General features: G+C 38.8%; 1 protein-coding gene across 1 annotated transcript in view; it reads left to right on the top strand.

Annotated features, from left to right (window-relative positions):
- col27a1b (collagen, type XXVII, alpha 1b) overlaps positions 1–24,318 on the top strand; it is a 73,464-nt gene that overhangs the window by 1,222 nt on the left and 47,924 nt on the right. Inside the window, exons 2-7 of the mRNA XM_053610816.1 lie at positions 3,120–3,190; positions 6,196–7,481; positions 11,079–11,132; positions 17,016–17,069; positions 20,392–20,445; positions 20,644–20,697. Coding sequence (XP_053466791.1) covers positions 3,120–3,190; positions 6,196–7,481; positions 11,079–11,132; positions 17,016–17,069; positions 20,392–20,445; positions 20,644–20,697 — 1,573 coding nt within the window. The remainder of the gene's footprint in view (positions 1–3,119; positions 3,191–6,195; positions 7,482–11,078; positions 11,133–17,015; positions 17,070–20,391; positions 20,446–20,643; positions 20,698–24,318) is intronic.

Genomic DNA, 24,318 nt, shown 5'->3' with positions numbered 1-24,318 from the left:
TCAAGGTTACACCTATACACTGTAAAACATGACAGCCCCATTCATTTCTGTGAACTTCTTTCTTCTCGTTAACGCCAGTTGTCATGACAAGTTTTAGATATTGAACTCAAGTATATAAGCTTTCAAAATTTCAACTGAAAGTAATCCATTGTCTTGACTTACAAAGGTTAACAAAGGTTATCTTCAAGTTGAGATTACTCAGGTTTGTAAGCTTAACCACCTGAAATGTTTTAAAGTGTATCATTAGTAGTATATATCATTATACCTTTAAGGTACATAATTGAACCTTAAGGACCACCCTTTAAAACTTTAGTCTACAAGCTAATTAAAGTTACATTACATGCAACTTCCTGAGGTCAAAGATACCCGCTAAAGATATAAAGGCCTACCCTTGATGGTAAACGCCCAAGTGACAAGAAAAAGTACAGTTTGGTACCTTGATTTTTACATACTGATTCATAAATCATTGTGCAATAACATCTGATTATTTACTACTTCTTTTTTATGACTCTACATTTGTGTTTTTACAAATTTTACACATTTTTGTTATTACGCATAAGAGAACAGGTTAAAGATGCCTACTGAATGAACATTATCAACAGTAAACTGTTCTTCACTGTTCCTTAAGAAGGAAACCCACTGTTGTTAAATGGCTAATGGTTTAACATTATTTAGACTTAATGTTAATAATGTTAAGTAACATTAGAAAGTTAATTAACATCAAGTTAATTAACTTAATTAATTACCAACAAGTTAATTAACATTATCTTTCTAAAGGGAGTCTTTTGTAAAATAATAATAATAATAATAATAATAATAATAATAATACTCCATTGCTATACTCACTCCATTGCTCGTATAGCACTTTAGCTTCATAGTCTTAGTCAGATTTAACCACCCTGTTTTGATCCTGAATTCCCTCTGGCAGTCAGGTAGGCATTAAACTGCGGGAAAAGGCATGAGGATGACTGAACAAAGGTGTATACACCAGTTTCCCAATCCCCAGTGCACATTTACATGTTTTCCTGCCCCAAAGGTACAGGAGACAACTCATCGGCTAATGAATGTAGGTGTGTTAGAACATGTGAAAGGCTCGTTCATTAGACAATTTTCTCCAGGACCTGGAATGGGAAACGTTGGCAGACAGCATACATGAGGATGTGCCAATCTCAAAATTACTTTCCATACCGACTATTAACATCTCAGCGAGCTAATGGGAATGGAAAAGCAATGTGATGTCCAAAATTTTTTTTTTTTCACTGGAGCTTTGTAAGATAAAGATTTTAGATCGAACTTAATTGCAGACATTTGCTCCATAAAGTGCAAATCATTGGCTCACTGTTGGTCATTTACTAGGTCACTGGTATGTTGAAATACCTGTTCTCAGGTCACTTCCTCTTGGTTTCACCCTCAATAAGAAGCAGCTGATCAGTTTCTGGCTGCACTGTGAACAGCAACAGATGTGTGGAGTTTAGAGAAAGAGCTGCTCTCACTACTGGCCTTGCTGCTGGCCATGTGCTATAGTATTCTTGGAGAGTTGTGGACAGTGGCTAGTCATTCAAATAAGTACTGTAGCACTGCAGTCCAGGCTGGAAGAGGTTGCACTCAGGACTGTTGCTGTATTTGGGATGAAGACAGAGCTGCTGCTAAGTACTGCTATTGGAGCCTTTGGCAAACTTTGGACACTGTGTCTTTTATTTGATTTTATGAGGCATTTTATAAAAGCAAAGACACCTGCTGCTAGCATCCAAATATGCTATTGTTGGCCAGATTAGCTGTTCTTATCTGAGTATGACAAAGGAGAAGGATGGGTGTAAGTGGGCATAATCAAAGATAGTTGGTGTTTCACATCTAACCTGAGTATTACTACAATTATACAGTATAAACATCACCGTAATACATGTTCATAAGACGAATTCCTGCAGGATGCATGGCTCTCATGCTTATATTTATTCTAAAATACAGTCAACAGCAGAATTATATGGAGCTAAAATTAATACATAAAATAAATAAAACAGGCACTGGCTGATATTTTTAACTGAACCATATGGGGACTCAGTATAGTTCTGCTTATCACAGTCTTGTTGTTTTTGTTGTTGTTGTTGTCCCCAAAAAAAACAACAACAAAAAAACAACACAGAAATATTGGCACTCTCACAATAAATCACCTTAGAGAGAACAGCACTGAGCCTCTTCCTATAATCTAACAAAGTTGGAGACATTTATAGAGGGCTCTTGAACATTTAATTTCGAACTCTATTTTTGTGTTCAATAGGCCTTAAAGCCACAATCTAAGATGGCATTTGCAGAATATTCAGTGTTAATCTGGAGGTGTGTTTGATTCATTATCTTGCTGAAAGTTTACTTTATGGCCAAGGTTTAACCTTGTGGCAGACAAAACCATGTATTGACCTAAAATATCCTGGCCCTTTCATGATTACTTTTCATGAGAGCCTCTGGACCAACAGCCACACACACATACAAAAAAGCTCCAGCCTCCTTCTATTGAAACATAATAGAGTAGATGAAAATTGGAGTGATAATTAGTAAATTGTATGCCAACATTACTGTTACTAAACATTAAATAGCAACCCTCAGAATTAGTATACCAAAACCCAAACCAAATTGGACCACACGATTTGTATTGTTTGAGTTCTTGCCCCTTTGTCCTGAAGATGGGAATGATTTGCGAGCTTAAATATACTTACATTAAATATATTTGTACCACGTTGCACTTGAGTGGCACTGTGTATTCTAAGGTTTGGAAGTTATTGCTGCTCGCAGCAAATTTCGATAATGGTTCGCAGAAATGAATGAGTTGCCATGTCAGATCCAATAAACAGTTTGTGCATTTGAGAGATGAATCCAGAATGCAGTTTTAAGTGCGGAAAATTGAACACATTTTATTTTCATTCCAGTTCCAGGAACAATCATGGAAGTGCAGGCAAAGTGACTGGAATAGGACTTTTGCTTGGAGTTGATCGATGATTCTGCTTTGGGATAGAATGTGAATATTATAGATGTTCTTTTTATACAGTGCTTCTGCACTTTAGTTAATTTACTGTCAAGGATTTTCCAGAAATTCTTGATCATTGAGTAACTTTATTTTTTTTTCACAGGAGAATCTTATTTATCTGCACGGTCCTCTACTGTACTTGCTATCTAGGGTTGGCCCAGGTGCAGCCTGAAGGTAAGTCTTTTTTTCTCTTTTCATACACTGTAGTAACATTCAGTTGGATGTAACTTTCATTGAAATTTGTGATAACTTCATTTGTGCACCTGGAATTCATATACTGTACATCGAAATGAATGTACAGTATCTGTGGTTGAAATGATAGTTTGGTGTAGCTGGAGCTTTACCACTTTTCAGCTCCAGGTTTGTGTGGACTTTTGCATGTCTACAATGTTCCTCCAATGTTCTCCAATGTTCCAATGTGGCAATCCACCAGACCCCTTAACCAGGATAAAGTAATTACTGAAGATTAGTTGTATAGCTTTGTGTATTTAAGATTTTGATGTGCATAATACCATCTTGGTGCATGCAATTAGTAACACAAATGAAAAATGAGCAGACTTTTATTGCTGTTGAAATTAGCCATTGTTCCTTATTTCAGAGTTAAAGCCGAGTACTGTAGACACTTCTGTGATCATTCAAATACGCTAATCTATAAAATTACAAGTTTATTTTAGTGTTCCATGAGTCAGAGGTCAGAGAGGTAGCCAATGCTACTGTTTTTTCCGTGGACTACTGTGGTCCACCTTTGCCAGTGCGAACAGTGGTTGGATTTATGCAGAAGCCTCAGATCAGGTCTGCTCTGAGTCTATTTGTTTAACTTCGGAGCTTAAAAAGCCCTCGCTTCAGCACGAATATGCTATCCATCCATCTCAAACTCACCTGAAAGTAGTCTCGTGCTCAAATTCAGATGGCAACAGGGAGAGCCAATGTGAATATTTCTGCATTTGTGGCCACAATGAAAAACAGTCCATGTGGAATCATTCTGTGGCTTATTTAGAGGGTTAGTGAGGAACTAGACAGGCCAAGTCAAGATGTCTGTTTCCATATTTCTTTTCGGAACATGGTGGTGTTAGCCATGTTTTTTCACCAAACTTAATCACTGAACATTTTGTGCAGCTAAGTAGCTAGTAGTTTAGTGTAGCAACATGGGACACATCTGGGTAGAACGTGATTTCTTGAAAATTTGACTGATATGTTTGCTCATGTTTGTTTTAACCTTATGTAGGAGACCTTAATGGCTTAATGGACTTCCTGCCACCCTCTAAGGTTCAGTCATCTCCACATCTGTTCTTTAGATACTGTATCCCATGTGGGGGGTCATATCATTCATTATAATGAGCATTTGGCCTTGCTTATCTCTAATGTATTATAAATTCTTACTCATATGTCATATCTCCAGTAGTAAAGCAATTATTGTTGACTCACAGCTGGTCAAATGGCTGACCACAAATTCCCATGATCATGTAACATTTCATGCCAAGTTCTGTTTTTTTCTCTGTGAAACATGGTGGAAAATCTAACTCATGGCATCTTAAAGCAATTAACAGATTTAAAATGGTACCACTTTAAGCATTTATGTCTAATGCTGATGGTCAGCTCATGAAAGATGCTTTTGTTCTGCTTGGAGTGTAAGGTTGATTTTTTTTTTCCATGTGTGGGACAGTTCATGGAACATGTTCTCCCACTATTGACCGAATTTTCCCTATTGCCCACGACCCATAACCCTGAATGACTTATGATAAGACTGTCTTTGTAAACCATGGATAGGGGAGGTTCTAGCAATACTCTTTTACTGTTAGACAATGCTTCAGGATTATTACTTATTCCAATTTTAAAAAGCAGTGAGTCCTCAGTTTTGACTGATGTAAGTGAAGATATACACAGTGTCTTTGTGTTTTTGGTTCTGAGACTTGGAGTGCTGAGCTAAGCAGTTCAGATGTGGTCTTTAGTTTCCAATGAATCTAGAGACTTTCTGTGGAACATTGATGTCTGCAGCTAGACCTGCAGCCCAGATGCTCTTATGTCTCCTCCACTGCCTTTGGAACATGTCATGTTACCCATGACCCATACAGACAGAATTCTTAGAGTACTGCTTTGAATGTAGCGTTCCTGGCAGCTTTCCACTCATTTATTTGACTGCTAATTCCTGTACTTCAAGTTTTGCTTTCACAATAGGCCTTGTCTTAATTCGTATCTGGTTCATATCATATCCTTAATAGATATCAGGTGTTTCTCAGCTGTTTGGCAGATGATATTTGTCATCTATTTCTGGATTACAATGATAAGTGTTGCTATTTTATAATTTGCTCCCAAATGGAGTGAATGCATGCATAATCACCAATACAGATTTTATCATTGTTTTCTGCCTTTCTCTCTCACTCACATACACACATTCCTCATTACAACCGACCAGTTTATGAATGGTCTTTGCTTCTCAGGGTGGCCTTATTTGAGTCTGTTTTCATTGGGGAGCTGTAAGGCTAAAATGTATAGCTGTTACATAATCAACACAATCAAGCTGTTACAGATGTAGAGTTCAGTGATGTATGAAGTATGATAAAAGGGCTCTGTCTTTTACAGAGTGTAATTTCAAGCTGCCAATCTTGTCCCATATTTCTCTGATTAGGCATAATGCCATATTTGTTTTTTTATTTGAAATAGCTTGCTGGCTACCTATGGTCAAATAACACCAACTTCACTCCTGCCCTGATTGGTAGAACAAATTTATTACTCCATTTCCATAGCATAGTTCTGTCTCCAAAACTGTTGATTTGGCTGAAATTCGTAATTGTTAGTGCCACATAAAGCTGATTCTATATTTATTTAGCAGAAAATTGGCGTTATATACATTATCACTTCATATTTTAGACAGAAGAATAAAGTTGATATACAGTATTTCAGCCAGTCACCTCTTAAGTGTTGTATGAAAAGTACTTTACACTTCATACTGTCATATGTCATGATGCTGCATATATTCTTTTATTAAAGCTAAGGGTCCATATACTGTATCTTAGCTGCAGCTGAGCTTGTTCCAAAATCAGCCACTGGGACTATTTGCTATATATTTGCTATATATTCCTTTCAGGTTTTATTTAAAGATTTCAAGGTTTTATGTAACATCTGGCCCCTTTTTTTTATTTATTTATTTTTGTTTTGTTTTTTGTTTAATTTTTTTTTAGATGTGGATATCCTCCAGAAGCTGGGCCTGGTGGGAAAAAGACCTTCATCAGGGACACGATCCACTCCATCAGGCGTAATTCCCTTCAAGTCAGGAGTTATCCTCACCCAGCGGGTGCGAATCGAAGTGCCTGTGAACACAGTGGTGCCAGTCCCACTGAGCACGGAGTTTTCCCTGATCTTCAGCATCTGCTCACATCGCATCAATAATGCTTTCCTTTTCACCATTGTGTCAAAGAGGAAGAGACTACAGCTAGGGGTGCAGTTCATCCCTGGGAAAATTGTAGTCTATGTTGGCCAAAAGAACTCTGTATATTTTGAATATGACATTCATAATGGCCAGTGGCACAACCTGGCTTTGGGCATCCAACCCCAAAGGGTCACTTTATATACTTCTTGTGGGAAGACAAGTGTACATGCAAATTTGCATTTTAAAAATGAGGAAGCTCTGGATCCAGAAGGCTTCTTTCTTTTAGGCAAAATGAGCCAGAACTCAGTGCAGTTCGAAGGAGCCATCTGCCAATTTGACATACATCCTTCTGCCAAGGCAGCTCACAACTATTGTAAGTACATTAAAAAACAATGCAGGGAAGCTGACACCTATCGAGCAAACCTACCGCCACTTTTGCCACTGCTGCACCTGGATCCCAATATCTCTGTCACTCTACGGACCACAATGACCGTAACTGAGCTAATCAAAAAAGGTTTTACTCCCAGCCTGTCACAGGATAAAACAAGGATTAATACTGAAATCTCAGGAGGAATTAATACGTCCATTCAAATGACATCCCAGTATGGTTCCTTGTCTTTGTCTGTGCATGGAACAGTACCACCAAGGCTGTCCAGACCAAACCTTCAGATTCCCACACAGGCCAAAACACCAACTGTTACCCCCTTCCTTAGCACCAGTGCATCCCAAACATTCCCCAAGCCCACCCAGAAGAGCAGTCCCAAAAAGGGGGTAACTATAAAACCCCATAAATCAAAAGATAACTACATGCCTGTCACAGCAAAACCAACCATAAAGAAGTTAGAAAGTGTTCAACCTTCAGCAGCTACCAAATCGTCCAGCATTTTGCCCAACTCGAAAAGGCAGCTGACTACTATAGCAGTGAAGAGATCCATTCCAGAGGTGACCACCTTTCAGTACGCCAAGCCCAACTCTTTTGCACCTGTCACCCCTGCAGCAACAGATGGTCTTCAAACATTTGACCTGGAACCGACACAGTTTTTCCTCCTGGCTGGACCACCTGGACTACCTGGACTAAAGGGAGAGCCAGGACCACCGGTAAATTATTACAATCTCTGTGAAATAAAACCAAAATGTCTCTTTGCGCATGTTGACATGTAAAATGGTGAAAGACTGTCTTCTTCCTTTGGTTACGAGTCAAAAAAAATTCAGCTTAAATATTTGTCTTTAAAATGTAGGTATATCCTTTTATGTTCTTTGTTCCTCTGAATGAATGGAAAGGGTTTTCCCCAGGAGCAGTGCACGCTTATGTGAAATTTCCGTTCTAACATTCTGCTAAGAAATGATCTGGCACATAAAAAGTCTTCATCAGCCTTTTGGCATCTGTGCTGGAGGATTGGCGTCCAGGCGATAGATTCTTTGGAGTTTAGGGAGAGTGGACCGTTTTGAGGGAGGGTCACAGGTAAAAGAGCATAGGTAAGAGCAAAGGTAAAAGAGCTATGGATCTACATATACATCAGCAAAGCTATCATCTAACCGTTATTATACCCCCAGCATTATTAAATTCTCAATTCTGTTTGGTGAGAAGATGTTGATTAATTTTGTATAACAGCAGCGCTGACAGTAGTTCAGGTGGTGATCGGATTATATTAATACACTTGTTCTAATATTGTTTCTATAGTAAGAACCCATTCACAGGGGCTTGTATGGTAGACTCTCCAAGACTAAGACTTATTTAACTAATTAAAATGTATAATTGCTAATAACACAAATTGTTCTGTTAAGAGATGTTTATTTAACATTTATGGAAGGAATCTCAGGTGTCAGGTGTCAGCGCTTTGTAATACTTATGTGAATGGGAATCTTTTCCACCACTGGAGAATCTTCAGGACAGTAGTTTGTGCTTTCAGATTTCTCAGTAATATAACATGCTGCATTTTTTTGGCATATTAACTTTGAGAGAGAGAAACAAGAGAGGTTGGTGAGCAAACAGTTGTTTATACTCAATGTAAGTGATAACAGGAATCAACTTGTTTCACATATAGTCCATAACATTAACTGTAACTATTAGTGGTTGAAAATCATGACGTGTCATTCATTGTTCATTGTAATTGTTAGCAAATTGCTGTGGTATAAGTGGAGTAAAACACAAAGGGGCATGCTGTTATAGGAAAATAATCCACTTTGGAGTGGTGATGGGCCCCATCATACCACCCTCATTGATTGTTTTTGTCCTGGTCACCATTATCAGTCTACCAGTCTGACGTGAAAGTCAATACAGTAATGTATACTTTTAGCAATAGGTCTACTACCGATATGGCCATAAAATGATGAGTTGTAATTGCAACATCAACACCAAAACCCTAGGACACACGACCTCTCTCTTGAAAGTGCAAAATGTTAAAACGGCTTTTAAACCAATAATATATTCCTCTTATAGCAGACAGTTGAAACTCCATGGTATGTAGATCATTTTTTCCTACCCCAAAACAATGTCTTATGGTATCCAGATGGCAGACTTAGCACTTTGATTATTTTAAGAACCTGTGAAATGTGAATTACTGGCTGTAATCATGTGTTTTTAGGCCCATGGTGTTTTTTAACCTTAAGATGTAGTGTTTCAGGTTAGATTAGGTAACCAGCAGAACTTAACCCTGATGCAGCACTTAATAAGTTGATTTAAGGACTTTTGAGGACTCCTTCCATTTTTAATACCACTCATTATGCATGGTTTCAGCAATGGTATAACATTGTCTGGATGAAAAGTATAGTATTGGCCCTGGATGGAAACTTCAATGGTGTCATCACTGGTGCATTTGAACATTTGGTGGTCTTGGTTCAAAACCCATTTAAGTAATCCTGTCAAAACTGTGCAACATTGACTGGTGATGTATCTGGCTATAGCATGCTTACACTCATTTTCCCATTGTTAAATGATGAAGTCACTGGGCAGGGGTTTAGAGAACTTTGAAGGCTGTGACGACCACCTGATGCTGCACAGCCTAAACCAGCACAATGTTACTCTTAACATTGACACTGGATGAGTGAAGCGATGAAACTGTTAAACGAAGTGCATGGGAATTTGAGCTTTATAGTATAACATCTAACGCTTTAACAGTTGTGAGATCGACCACTGTGACCAGGCTAAAATTCCAACCGTAGTCTATACACCTTCCAGTTAAGGTTTTGCAGATAGAGGGCAGTGCGTAACATTAAAGCCACTGCTTTACATCCTGAATTACCTGTCATATTAACTATGACCAAATCAGCGAGAAACAGATGTTCTTGTCATTGTGATTTGGCACACAGCTGAGTGCTTACTATTGGAGAACCAGATTCCCAGAGAGAGCAGCTACTGTAGGCTGGGGTTTTTTTTCTGTCCTAATCTCTGCATTTTTTCATGGAGAGAGAGAAAGAGACAGAGAGATATCTTAATACTGTTACTCCAACGAGGAACTGTGCCACGTGGAAGAGGGTCGGGGGCTGTCCTATTTTCCTCCCTCTTTTCCCTCCCTTCTTCCCTCTCTCTGCAGATTCTACAACATGGAGCTTGTTAGGCAAACCGAATGTAACGAATGTTACATGATGGATGCAAGAAATAATGCTAAGAAATGTTTGACTATGCTGAAGGTTTGCCTAACAAGCTCCATGTTGTAGAATCTACAGAGAGAGGTATCCATTTTTTATTTTATTTATTTTTTTTACTTAATGGAAACCAGGAAGTCTGTACACATTGAGAATCTTCCAGATTCCTACTACTCGTGTTGAGAAATATTACCAGGTATTATTTTGTTTAGAGATGGACGGATGGAGATATAAATTTCAGAATGTTGTAGGATGTTGCCTGAAAGAATAATAGTTTTACAGCTCCTAGGCCGAATAAATTCTTCCCACATGCATGGATGTGGACTTCAGTTAAGCATGAGGCATTAGATGTACCACTAGCTTTTGTGAACCACAATTGCATTATGGCACTTGAACTAAAATGTATAGCCAGCAATATGACATTCAAGCATCAAGCATAATCCCTCTCTTTGTAACGTTTCTGATGGAAAAATGAAAACAAAACACCAGCCTCTGGAATAAAGGCACCTGATGTTTGAAGGCTGACCTCTCGTTAGATGTGACCCTTTAGTGCTCAGTTATTCCATGTGTGTAATAGGTTTAAAGTTAGATCATTGTCCATAATTAACAAGAGTGCATGTGGCTCTAGCCAGAATTGTTTGCCAGGTACAGTATATGAGGCAGACCTCAGTATAACTTTAGGGGTTTGGCCTCAGTTTACTGGCAACAAGGGGAGTCCCATGTTGGCTCGCTTACACTATATTAAATCTACAAGTGACATAGTCTAAGGAAAATTCCACCACTCCGGGGCTAATGTTCAAACAGCAATTCTTAATGTACACATCAAAATGCGTGTTTTGATTGTGATTTCATTTTTCATTAATTTAACTTATCATTCTGCATGAACTACAGAAGCACACCTAGATCAATGTTTCATGATGCTGTAAAATTCAACCCTTAAAATTTAGGACACTTTGGAAGCAGTTCCTCACTGACTATGGCGCAGAGCCATCATGCAATTCAGGAATTTGTGCTCTGTGGGAGAAATCACTAAATGTCAGCAGGTAGACATTCAGCATTTAACAGTCTTGCTCTGCATCACAGTATGACTTTTTTTTTTTTGTCTTTTAGGGACCTCCAGGGGACCCTGGGAAGCCTGGATTTCCAGGGAAAAGAGGGCCTCGGGTAAGTAGCCCCACTGATATGTGTTCCTTAGTCATGCCTTAGAAAAAAGCTATTCAGTGTTTCATCAATGTGTTACTTAAATTAAGCATAACAATACTGGTCCATTGGCGATATTTTAAGTGTTACGGCAAATGGGATAAAGTCAGCACACCCCCTCATTCAAAGTCATTTCCATTATCCTGAATGCTCTGTTGGGGGCATGGTGGATTAGTGGTTAGCATGTTTGCCTCAAACCTCCAGGGTTGAGGGTACAATTCCCGCCGCAGCCCTGTGTGTGCATGTGCATGTTCTCCCTGTGCTTTGGGGGTTTTCTCTGGGTACTCCGGTTTCCTCCCCCAGTCCAAAGACATGCATTGTAGGCTGATTGGCATTTCCAAAAGTGTCCATAGTGTGTGCATTTTGTATGTGATTGTGCCCTGTTATGGATTGGCACCCATGAGTCCCCCGAAGCATTTGCTTCAATGGAAAGGATAAGTCTCAAGGAAAATACAGCATTTTAGACTGATGGTACACTTAGTCCATGACCTATTGAACTAGCATGAGGATGTGTTTTGATAGAGACTGCAAAGCACTTCTGTGAGTTGCTCTGGATAAGGGTGTCTGCTAAATGTAAATGTAAATGTAATTGTCAATGTAAAAAAATGCCTATAATTTAAATAGGGAAATAGAAATAGTATAGAATTTTGAATATTGAATATTGAAGATATTGAACATTTTCTTTTATTTCTTTTGTTTGAAAATTTGCACATTTCTAAAGCTTTCTTTTGAAAAGAAATTTATAACCAAGATCTCAGACTTCTGGACCCCACTGTATATTTAAAGAAAAAGAATATTTGATCTTACTTTTGGCTCTATGACAAATGACTCATGTGCTAAAGTAGATATACAATAGACTAGAAGAGTAAGAGTATAGAAGTAATAGAAGAGTGTAGTTATCTGATATCAGCATATCAGTTGGTATCCGCATATATTTGTTCGTTTGTTTTTCTTGGACAAAGGCAACAAGGACTTACACTTGTCACCACATAGAAAGTGATAACTAGTGAAGAGGGAAGAGCAGAGATAGGTCAGCAGTTTGAAGAAGCTTCCCAGTGTGTAGGGTTGAAGTCTGAAGGTTGTGTGTGTAAGATACCTGCCGTAACCCTTTCACAGGGCCTCTCAGGGCTGCACTGTGGGAACCCAATCTGCTAAACAGAAGAAAGGGGCCTTTGTGGTTGTCTTATTAAAGGCATTTAAAGCTTTGCTTGTGTTCACCAGCTTTGTGGTTCCTCAAAGAGCATGGTCAAGAGGCTCTGGGGAGGTTGGGTTGATAATTGGTTAATGTGGAAACTGCAAATTTGTTGAATCTGAAGAACCGTTAAGCCTGAAAGGCGATGTTGAAAATTAAGCGCCTCTTTGTTGATCATTTTTCAGCTAAAACTGCTCTGCCTGGTATTTACCCTGTATGGAGAGTTTGGAATACAATTAGAGCACAGATGCAATTCTTATATGGATCAAATGCACATGGCGGCACCCTAATTATTTATCCGGCTTTGAAAACAGTTTGATTTAAATGAAACCATCTCTCTCTGAGGGTCCATGTTGGCGTTACTGCCAATTTTCAAACCTATTTCGAATACGTGTCATGTTTGGGTTTGTTTTTTTAGGGGGGTTGGGGGGTGTTTGGTTAGGCAACTCATCACAAATACAGATAATGAATTTGGACCCTAGTTTTGTTGTATTGGGTGCTGCATTGGGAATGGATGATGTATGAGAATAAACTTGCATTCTTGCATGAGAATAAACTTGCATTCTTCTAATGGTTCAGTACAGACAATGTGTTGGACAGACTGGGAGAAAAGCTGTACCCTCAGGAGCCATCTTAACAATCGAACTTCACCCTTGGTACCATAGTGAGACGAAATGTTACTTAGCATGTGGTTAGAGCTTGTAGCTGGCTGGTGTTGGCGTTTCTTGAACTCTTATTAGATTGTGTTTTACAGCAGCTGCCAAGACATCCTGTAAAATATTTATAGCTTATTATAACAAGTGAAGTACAAGTGTTTACTGAATAGTTTACTAACATTTAGAGTAGCCATAATATATCGGTTGATTTGATCTAAATATGGAAAATGTTGGTTGTTTCAGTATTGAGGGACTATTTCCTCATCACTGCTCTTATTCAGATGTTTCCAAAGGGATACCCCAGGGGCGAAGTCTAGACCAAATATCACTCAGCTGACATGGCCCTCTCAGCATTAATTATCACATAGTATTGTGAATCAGGGACTAGTGCATGAGATATGTCTTGAAAAACATTGTACATGCCCTTGACTAATAGTAAAAACATTACTCAAAACCAGAATTTCTGCTTTTTCTGTATTTAAAAAAAAAAAAACATTGGCAGACTCTGCTTCCTCCTGACTTTATTGATGTGATATTTTCCTATGTTGGCTCAGCATATTGTTTGCCATACACCGCATTTCAGTTTTATGGGCAGATTTACTGATTTTTCTTTTCCTTTTGGATTGAGTGTTTATGAGCAGAACAGAGTTTTGAGAGAAATGCGAAAGCAATGCATGAATGTGGTTTTCCTTCATCAGAGTTCCATCTTCATCAGAGCTCTCATGTAGCCTCAACCCCAAGCCTTTTGGCTAATGAACCATAAATGTGATCGTGCACGGTATTGTGTTTTGTTATTTTTGCAGGGTCACTGGAGAATACCACTGTTATTCTTTATAACATTCTTTGCCAAGACTTGATATGGTCCATACATTGTTAATGTTTATAGACTCTTTTCTCATTTGATTGTATCATCCTGCTGAATAATGTCACTAAAGTGGGTTTCCGGGTCACTTGTAAAGGACATTGCTCCATGTGTACAGTGCGCACCACTGTAAACCTGGCTTCTGTTTCCATTTATCATAACGCTGGAGATGCTATGCCAGTCTGAATAGATTTCCGAAGATTAGGCAGTTCGGAGAAAAATGTTTAGAGCCAACATTATTTAAGAAGTGGAAAAACTTGTCCTTTTCCCATCACTTTTTCTATTCGATTCCAAGGGGCCAGGTTCCAGCAGTCTCCCTCGGGTGCTTTAGCAGCTCTACATGTGTGGTGCGCACTTGAAAGGATTTAGAGATGCAAACCGGTGAAATATATGAGGTGAAATGAGATGCCCGGGTGTCAGCTCACACTCCTACCTGGACAAATTGCGAGATGGGAGGGCTTTCTCCGACTCAACATTGTAAAGGAACATCACTCATGGGCCCGTTATGTTTTTTCGTGTGCTGTCATGCCATAAAAGAAATATAGTTTAAAACCAGATCTTTCTCTTTGGCTCTGTGTGTTGGCTAACTGCTGCCACATGCACAGCATCTAAGCAAATTGCGGTATCTAGAGCAATGTGGCGAACTGTTGAATAAGGAGGCGGAAATCTGTAGATGAGCTCCTGGTAAGCGTCTCCATATGGCGAGTATGTGCAGAGTCAGCAGTGGAAATGTGCTTCACTCATGACTTTTCTGTCTGGGCCAGAACAATTCAGGACAAGGAGGATTAATAGCTGCATACACTAATCGCTCTTTGAGGCTCTCCTCGTCACACATTGATCTCTGTTTTCTGCTTCATTCTACTTTGTTCTAAACCTCTGTACTAGGTACATGGCATGTTAACATTTCACTCTATAGTGCCTCAGGATCACCGCAATTATTGGGTTTGACAGCCGCTGGTGATTATTGCTTTCATTTTCTCTCGTCTATTATGTAGGTCATCAGAACATGTTCTCCGTCTCTCACTTTCTCCCCCCACCTCCTGCTCACTCTGTCTTTCTCTGCCTCGTGTGTGGGAGAGGTGACTGAATGCAGAAAATCACATCCATATGCCATAATACAAACAGAGGGCCATTTTGCATATGTAGCACAAAAATGTTCATGCTCACACAGACGGAGATTGTAGATCAGATCCGACCTCCCCTAGACTTTGAGCTGGGAATGACGTGGGTTTTGACGTAAGACAGATCAAATTTGTGAAAGCAGCAATTAAGCACGACTATCTACTTGTTTGGTTAAAACACATTTTCAAAATCAAGGGACACACGAAAGCAATTGTATGATTAAATGACAACTTGTACATACAAAGCTTGTCAGCAGAAAGTTTCTGGTTATTACCCGGGTTATTATCAGGTTATACCGCAGACAAGACCTTGTGTTATGAAAGCGTCTACTGTGCTTGTGAGTTTCTGAATGGAACCGTTTAAACATGTTGTACTCCTATAAACAAAAAACATTCTGCAAGCTTTTAACTGTGGACATTGGACAGTGCTAAAATATTTCACATCCTAAACCACATGCTTGCTGATTCAAGCTTTCCAGTTAAATTGAAATAGAGACCTGAGTAGCACTTTACTAATTGGTGTTATTCTTAGGGCTACACGACACAATACAGACTGCAACTAAAGGGCAAACCTTTTATTTTGAAAAACAGGTCTCAGTAATAGGTGTTCATAGGGTTACATGACACCTACATACTGTAGGCCCTTAATGACAAATAACGTGAACCTGCATGAGAATGCATGGTGGCACAGCAGGCAACACAGGTTAGTGTCTCTGTGGAGTTTCTGTGCACATTTCACCATGTACGTTTCCTCAGAGTTCTCTGGTTTTGTCCCACCTCTCAATAACATGCCTCTAGGACTGTGTGAGGACTGTGTGTGCATGATGCCTTGCAATAGACTAGCATTATTGGGTGTGTCCCTGCTTCACACCCAGGATAGGCTCTGGATCCACCATGACCCTGACCAGGTTAAAGTGCTTACTCAGGATGAATGAATGAGTGAATTAATCAACACGAACATATATAAACATTAAGACTTACATGATTCCAAAAGGCTCGAAATGTTGTAACATAACACCTGAGTTAAGTGACATAGAATTTTATTGACGTAAGGTTGTGTTCTGACACTTTCGCAACTGGCTTATGTTAGAAGATCATGACACCTGCCTTTATATCTCACTGTACTACTGGTAAGTCAGAGTCAGATAATATGAGGTACCTTACAAGATGTCAATTATTATAACATTCTAACATAAATCAGCCCAGAAAGTGTAGTAACACACATCGTGTGTGACGTGTCATGTGACTTAAGTGTTATACTAGCATGATGTCTACATCTATATTGATAACCAGCCTGACAAAATTGACAGTTAAGCCATTTGGAATAAATCGTTATTGAATGTTAATGCAGGTTTGTCAGTGGTCTTGAAGGGTTTATGTAGCCCTATGAGCACTGTGTTTCTGAGATCTGCAGGCTTGAAAGTCCTAGTGACTTTTCAACATTTCATTTTTCCCCTTTACGAGAAGCTATACTCCAGCCTATGGTAAATGGTCTGCACTTCTATAGCGCTTTTTTAACCTTAGCACTTCTACAAAGCACTTTATACCGGTTCTCATTCACCCATTCACATACACACTCACACACCAATGGTAGCAGAACTGCCATGCAAGGCGCTAGCTTGCCATCGGGAGCAACTTGGGGTTCGGTGTCTTGCCCAAAGACACTTCGGCATGTGGAGCCTAGATTAAGATTGTTTAAAGCTTTTTAACCATTCAATTTGAGAATCCTTAATGGCATTACAAGAAAGCACAAACACTGTTGGTTGCATGCAGTGTAACTATGCACAATGCTTGAAAATCACACAGGATAAAGACATGTCAGAGTTAAACAAACAACAGCAGTGCCAGACACTGTTTACCCTCTACTCCCTTTCTTTTCTCCTGTAAATCTTCTCAAGGGGAAGAACAATAGCCCAGGTCAAGGTTCACGGCCCTGTCTATGTTTCCTGCAGTAACAGAACTGTAAACATAGAGGTGATGGCACAAATAAAATGTGAATATATGCTTGTGTTGCAGGGTCCTCCAGGTCCACATGGAAATCCAGGTCGCCCAGGGCCTAAAGGACTCAAGGTTTGTACTTCTGCATGTCTAGCTGTGGGCTGTAAACAAATATTAATCAGTAGTTGCTCTTTTCCTGCTCAAAATGGCTATTATCCCTGGTACTAAAATACAGTACATTTACTGTTTAGCTCTTCTGAGACTCGTATATTTCATTTTTCATATGAAAGCATCTTCAGGAACTGCTATAAATGTATTCAGTAACTACTGTAAAAGTGTAAAAGAGTGAGGAGTGTAAGAGTAGGGGTTAAAGGAGTTAAAGGAAAAATCCACTCCATTCAATTTGCATATCAATATTTAGAATCAATATGTGATCTTCGGTGATGCAATAGATTTATTTCAGGATTCAATTCTGATCTGACGTTTTTGGTTTCAATTTCTTTCATCAAAAATGTGCTCTACGTTCAACTAACACAATGCTGTTGGACTGCGTGCTGATAGTACGGCCAATGGGAAGTAATCTATTCATAAAGTGACTGATGCAGCAGCACTTTAGTCTTTTAATATGTCCAGCTGTCTCACCCCTTGATTGTCTGCCATAAATCAGAGAAGCTGGATTGTATTCTGAAACTTTTTGCTGTCTCCACTATCTTTACGTTGGCTTTCTCATTAATATGACATTGAAGGTCAGTGAACAAAAAAAAATATAAGCTCTTGCTCTTTTGTTTTTAGGACCTAAAGGTAAAATCATATTTGAAATAGTTAGATATTTTTCTCTTTTTTAAACGACAGTGAGTCATGAAACTACATCATCATCCAAAAAATTATTACCAGACTCTCTAATCACAAATATTTCAACTTTTCTAACAGTTCAGAATTACATATAGCTTTTTTTCCAGTTCTATTTATCCATCTTATTTCCAGCTTTTCCTAGTATTTCTATATATGACCGAAATATTTCATCTGTAACAGCAAGTTTTCTGTCACTTCGTTTCGTGTTAAGCCACTTCTTGTAGCACACACACAGACCAATTTCTCAAGAACTCTCTTGGCTTGATCCAAGCCAACAAGTGTACAGTTGCTGTGAACCTTGTGTCCTGAAATAAAGACACACTCCTTCAGGTCAGAAAGCTATGATCAGCAAGAAATGTTTTAGGGATAATAGCCTAATAATTGTAATGCTAATCCAAACATGTATAGGCTTTGACCTATTTATAGCTCTACATTATGAGCCATTGCATGTATGTGACTGTCATCAGTCTTGACTTGCAAGACAGTCGTCTTCAACTAAAATTACTCCTGAAATAGGTATACACCATGTTCCTGCGGTTAAAGATGCTGAAGCGATAATGAGAGCATGGCACTTTAGTCCGGCAACTAAACAAGCAAGCACAAAAACAGTTATTATACTAGCTTTGTGGTGAGTTTGACTGAATAAAACATGAAGACTGTGAGGAGACATGGACACTAATTCAGACTGCCACCCATTGCCTGAAAAGGCAGAAGAATGTGCCTGGTGATCCCCGGTGTCTTTGGCGAGCGTACTGTAACTCTTTCTTGCAGGCATATATGGGCGACGCTCTTGTATAAATAACGGACTTGGGTTCAAGAGCATTTATTGGCCATGTCGCTGTAAACTGCCCTGGAGATTCTCAATAGTAGAAAAGCTGCCTTACAGTTTTCTGTCACTGCTATTAGTATTAGCAGCTCTTATAATGCCGGACTTTGGAATGAAAATAATGCATATCCAGTGCTTTAATACAGTAGCACAGGGTATATGGTATGTCTCATTTTAATATTGCTGTGTTGGCCATTGTAAGAGTGGTATATGAACCTTGTTTCATCAAAAATTAGTGTGAATTCAAACAAATGGTTCAATTGGCTTGATTTCATACAAAGTTATTAGAAAAGGTATAAACTTTGAGTCCAATTTGCTGTCTCCTCTACTTCTGCATTGGGTTTCTCATTAATATGACATCGAATGTCAGTGGAAAATGCTGAGTGAGGAAAAGAAAAGCTCTTGCTCTTTTGGTTTTAAGAGCTACAAGCAAAATCTGTCAGTTATCAATTATATTTGAGAACTTAAAAAAATGCTCCTATTAAACACCATTAAATAATGATAATACATCATCCAACAATAGTTAATAGTTAATAATTACATATAGTTTTTTTTTCCAGTTCTATTCATCCATCTTATTTCTTAATTCTTCCAAGTATTTCTATACTTAACCTTTGTTAACATTTCGTTTGATTTAAGAAATGCAAATTGTTACAAATTTACAATCAATAGGCCATTTTGACCAACCTCAAATGGTCCAAATTTGTGTTTCTGTGGGGTTTTGATGAGTCACAGGATTCACATGATCCATTATTTATTTATTTATTTATTTATTTATTTATTTTTACAGTAAACTCAGGCCTGGATTAACATCCAGATTAGAAGAGTGCTGTATTGGAAAAGAATCAATAATGGGGTGGTGTGAGGATTATTTTTCAATAACAGCATATTGAAAATGGGCTTATTCCTCTTATACCACAGCAATTTGCCAAAGCTAATTAAATATTTATTTATTAGAAGATGATGTTTAATATTGTGGAATGTCAGCAAAACAATTTAGTCCATGTTCTCAATTACATTATATAACTATAAACAGTCTGTAAAGAGTCAATAAACAGGACAGAAATTTTGTATTTGTCATGTCCCTGAGAAATAGCACACTACAAACTCTTTCATCATAACACTGAAGACTCTTTCCAAAAATGCTAAATATGTCTCCTCATGGACATGCTCGTTTCAACAATTGCAAACTTTTTTAAAACTTGTTTATGTGGAGTGTCTTCCATCCAAATCCCTGTGAACATTGTTACTATAGAAATGATAATATGTGAGTGATAACTGATTTTAGAATGATTTCATTCATATAAACCTTGCACATGAATCTACAGTCAGGGTTGAACTGTACCCTCTGACCAATCAGATTGGATTATTCAACAATGGTTTAGTCGACCTGGTTTTTAATATACTGTATGCTAAGGCATAATTATGATCATAATAAGTAATAATAATAACTGTATGTAATGTAATAGTAATAACTGTAGGATGCAATGTTGCAATGTCGCAGTGACTTGGAGATTATATTCAGTGATTGATACTGCTCTTTGTGCCATTAAGATTCAATAGCCTGGTGATTTTTTTTTTTTAATAATAATTGAGTAGTTGGTCTGATATGTGAAAATTGTCATATGATAAGATATTTAGTCTATTACTTGTAGATCAACAGTGTGCATGCACATTTGCAATATATCTCCCTGTGTCGGAGGCATGTTTTACACACACTTACAGTACACATGTATCCTGTAAAAGCCTCACTTGTTTCCTGTCTGTGTGTCATAGGGAAGAAAAGGGGACCCTGGACTCTCCCCTGGCAGAGTGCCAAATGGAGCAAAAGTATGCACTTCCCTTTGACTCCTAATGTAGTAGCATTAATGCATTAGGCAATGTATAGCATTGGGACTTGCAGAAGCGTAAACAATGGAAACACAGATGTGTATAAACTTATATTAGTGCCATCCATGTGTATGCAATTTGTTGTATATTATTGACATAGTAGTTATAAATGTTATGTTATGACATTCACTTTTTCAGGGGGACCCTGGGATAATGGGACCACCCGGACTACCTGGACAAGCCGGTCGACAAGTAAGGAACCTCTTAACTAACCACTACTTGTGATTTCACTCTCCAGGTGCTTGGAACATTTGATTACCCTTAATGGCATGTGTGTTCAAGTTTTCCCAACAAACATCATAGCTGTGGAAGAAATCCAAGCATATATTGTGCTATAGTGGTTTCTCAGACCCATCTGTGTTGTGGCATATAAATCAAAGCCGGTAAATGTTCTCCAGGTTTGTGGGTGAGTGATTGCATGTTATTTTATGTTTGGGTTTTTCCATGAAGAGAGGCCTTCTCCGTGATTCAGGCCAGTGTGAAATCCCATTGACTCATCTGAGGGAGAAAGATCCCAATTCGGTGTAGAACGTCTGCATTGCGCTGGATGTTTCTTCTCATTTGTTTGGATGAAAGCCTAACAGGCTCCAGATACGGCGAGCTGGTGTTCTCTGTCATATTCTCTAACACAGTGGCCAGCTTATGACATCATAAAATTGTGAAATGTACATGTTCATTATTTCACGCACTGATTAGGGGTCATTATGCCTGGCAAATAAACTGGCTCACTCAGCACCTTTTTGTCAGCGATGATTGATGATGTCAGTCTTTTCGCAGCTGCATACCTTTGGGTGAAACTTCCCTGTGATACCTATAAAATCGCATCATTATTTCTAAAACCATCCCCTGTGAGTTGTAATTTGTCGTTTGTCAGCTGTTGGGGAATGCGATTCTTTCAGTGGTATCAAATGAGCCAACGAGCTTCGTGCCAGTGTAGAAAAGTCATCAGTCATGTTTTTGAGATCATATTAACAGACCAGCACTGGACAGCTTGAGAGGAAATGACTGGTTCCAGCCGGCCATTTTTTGGACTTGAATGCTGAGCAACTCCGCCTGGCGTCGTGCCTGTTGCTCGCACTCCAGTGTCCTCTTCGTGCTCACTCTCTCTCTTTCAATGGGGAAAGTAGGATTTTTGTTCCTAAGGATTTTCCAATTTCCTAGTCTCATAGATGAAGCAATATGTCATTTGCAGCGGGTCTTTTCAGAGCCTAATGCATGTCCAGTGATGTTTTATAAATACTCTTTTGCATGTAGTAATGCTGAGCAGTGCATAATGACGCACATCACATTCACACGGCAACGTTTTTGAGTGCCAATATGTTTTGAGGCAAAATGACTGTTTGAAACATTGTAAAGTAATGGAATTACCTGGCTGCCTTTTTGCTCACATATGTCCTTAATCACAAAGTTGCAGCTGAAAAAATACATTAAAAGCTCGTGGAAAATTACTTGGAGACACTAGTGCTGCTAAATTACCACTGGCACTAAACACAAGATTATTCCATACAATCCCCCTGTCTAGAGAAGAAACCATTTGAATGAAAAAAGATGGCAAGTGAAGAGCAGAAACTAATCAGGGTATAGAGAATATATGGAGCTGGATGTATTTATCTACATTGCTAGCTGACAATTAGCTGGAAAACAAATGGTCTTGATTACCAATTGTGTATGTCTATAGATAATTCTTCAGACCCTTTCACACACATTCTCAGCATAAAAGCAGATGTCTTGTCTGGCAGTGAGAGACAGTGTTGTGTAATAGGACAAGCGCAGGCTAATAACGTCTGTTACAGTACAGTGTAGTATTCCACACTTTTTACTGCAATCTGACTCACTGAAGGCATTTGGAGCTCAGTGTGTCATGCACTTATATGCCACTATATAAGGTAAAAGGAGGGAAAAAAATATTTTTTTTTAACGTACTCCTATTATGAAAGCCAAAACATGACTCAGAAGCATTTATGAAATGCAGATGGAGCAAAAAGAACATGATTTTGTGCTTATCTCTGTCATCCTGATCCAGGATCAGTTGTGCTGCCTCAAACTGATTGAATTTCAGGGACCACGGTGCTGAAAGCTGATCTCAGACCGGTTGCTTTACTGAAACGTCCTGCTGACAGTTGGCCTCATGGCCAGGCTTAAGAGACATCCTCAGGCTTCATTGAAAAATGGGTAAACACTGAAATGAAGCCAGATCAGGGTCACCAACAGAAACGGTTCAAACAAGAGGAGGGGGCAAGCTGACATGCTGACTAGTTTTAGTGTGGAGATATTTGAGTGGCCAAGGCCCAGTGGAAAGCACATAAAAATAATCAACACTCCTGGGGTTTTAGATGGTGGAAACCATGAAGGAAGCTCACAAATGTGTGGGCAGAAAAACAAAAAAAAACTAAATCCTTATGAGACTTACACGTATAACCGTGATTCGTTCTGTCTCGCTTTTGCACTTTTACAATAGTGGGATTTCCCTCCTTCTATTCTTATGTGAATTGGAATACACTTGACTGAGGGGAATGTTGTCGTATATATAAAGTTTTGTAGCTGTGAAGGAAACATGAACAAAGGCTAATTTGGTAGATGTATTACAGCCTATCCTTCTTTTAAGCTCCTATCACACACTAGTACGCTGACAAAACAAAGCCTTGACTTAAAAATGTGCACATGAGTCATGCTAAATCGGGTACTCCGAAACACATGCTGGAGACCTCTGTAGGTGTCTGTCTAAACAGTCGCGACGCAACTGTCTACTATCAGCTATCATGCCACTTCAGCTTTCCTCAGGCTGTCGCTTGCCCTCGGTCTCACCCTTGTTGCTTTCCCTTGTTGTTTATCCATTCAGATAATCAGCCTGATCTTTGTTCTTTCTTCCTCCAATCACAGCCCCTGTTCTAATAGAACTCATGAGTAGCCATAAAACCAAATGTCTGCTTTCAGCAAGGAAAAAATACACAAGTGCTGGAAAGTGCTGGTCTGAGTCAGCAAGTCAGAGGTGAATGATCATTTGGGAGGAAGATGGAGCCAGAATGAGACATGCAGAGGGAGGAATGTGAAAAGGAGTAAAAAAAAAAAAAAATTGTAAAAACACACTCACTCACACACACACACACAAACAAAAATCAGCCAAACTATGTTCCCACTGTGTCTGATTTTTAAATGCAAGGAGAATTTTATGATATGAGATATTATAATACTGTCCATTTTAGTCTATATACTTTAGTACAATAATCCACATATTTTAATATTAGATTTAATACTATTAGAGAATTATTCATTTGATCTTTTTCCTAGATAATAATACTCTAAACTAAAATCGAAAATCCTTTTAAACACTACATTCGTGTCAGAAAAGAGTAGGAAATGTCAGTCACTATACATCACCATAAAACACGCCTTTAAAATGAATGATCATCAAAAAGGAGCTAGAGTCACTGCAGTTCATTGGCAGGAGATGTTCTGTATGTTTCATGGCAGAGAGGAGTTCATATCAGGCACAGTCCAGTTTCAGTGTATCATTTGTAAGCAGCAGGTTGTTAGAATCATTGTCTGCCTGTTTTATCAGGTCTTGTCCATGTGAATGAAAGCACAAATTTCTGAGGAAGCGCAAGAACTCACAGCCAGGGATCCATCTTGTCTTCATCAGCTGCACTCAGAGCAACAGCATTCAGAGCAAATCCAAGTCGTTAAAAGCACCAATTTATCAGTTTGCTGTAGAAGACAGAGTGCCACACTCACAAGCTCTGCCAAGATTCTGGCCCATGATCTGGATTCCATTATCCCACACACGCAGATATTCACACACCTTATACTCTCCTT

Source organism: Ictalurus furcatus, chromosome 22, assembly GCF_023375685.1.
Source record: "Ictalurus furcatus strain D&B chromosome 22, Billie_1.0, whole genome shotgun sequence".
NCBI lineage: Eukaryota > Metazoa > Chordata > Actinopteri > Siluriformes > Ictaluridae > Ictalurus > Ictalurus furcatus.
This window is presented reverse-complemented; position numbering and strand designations above follow the sequence as displayed.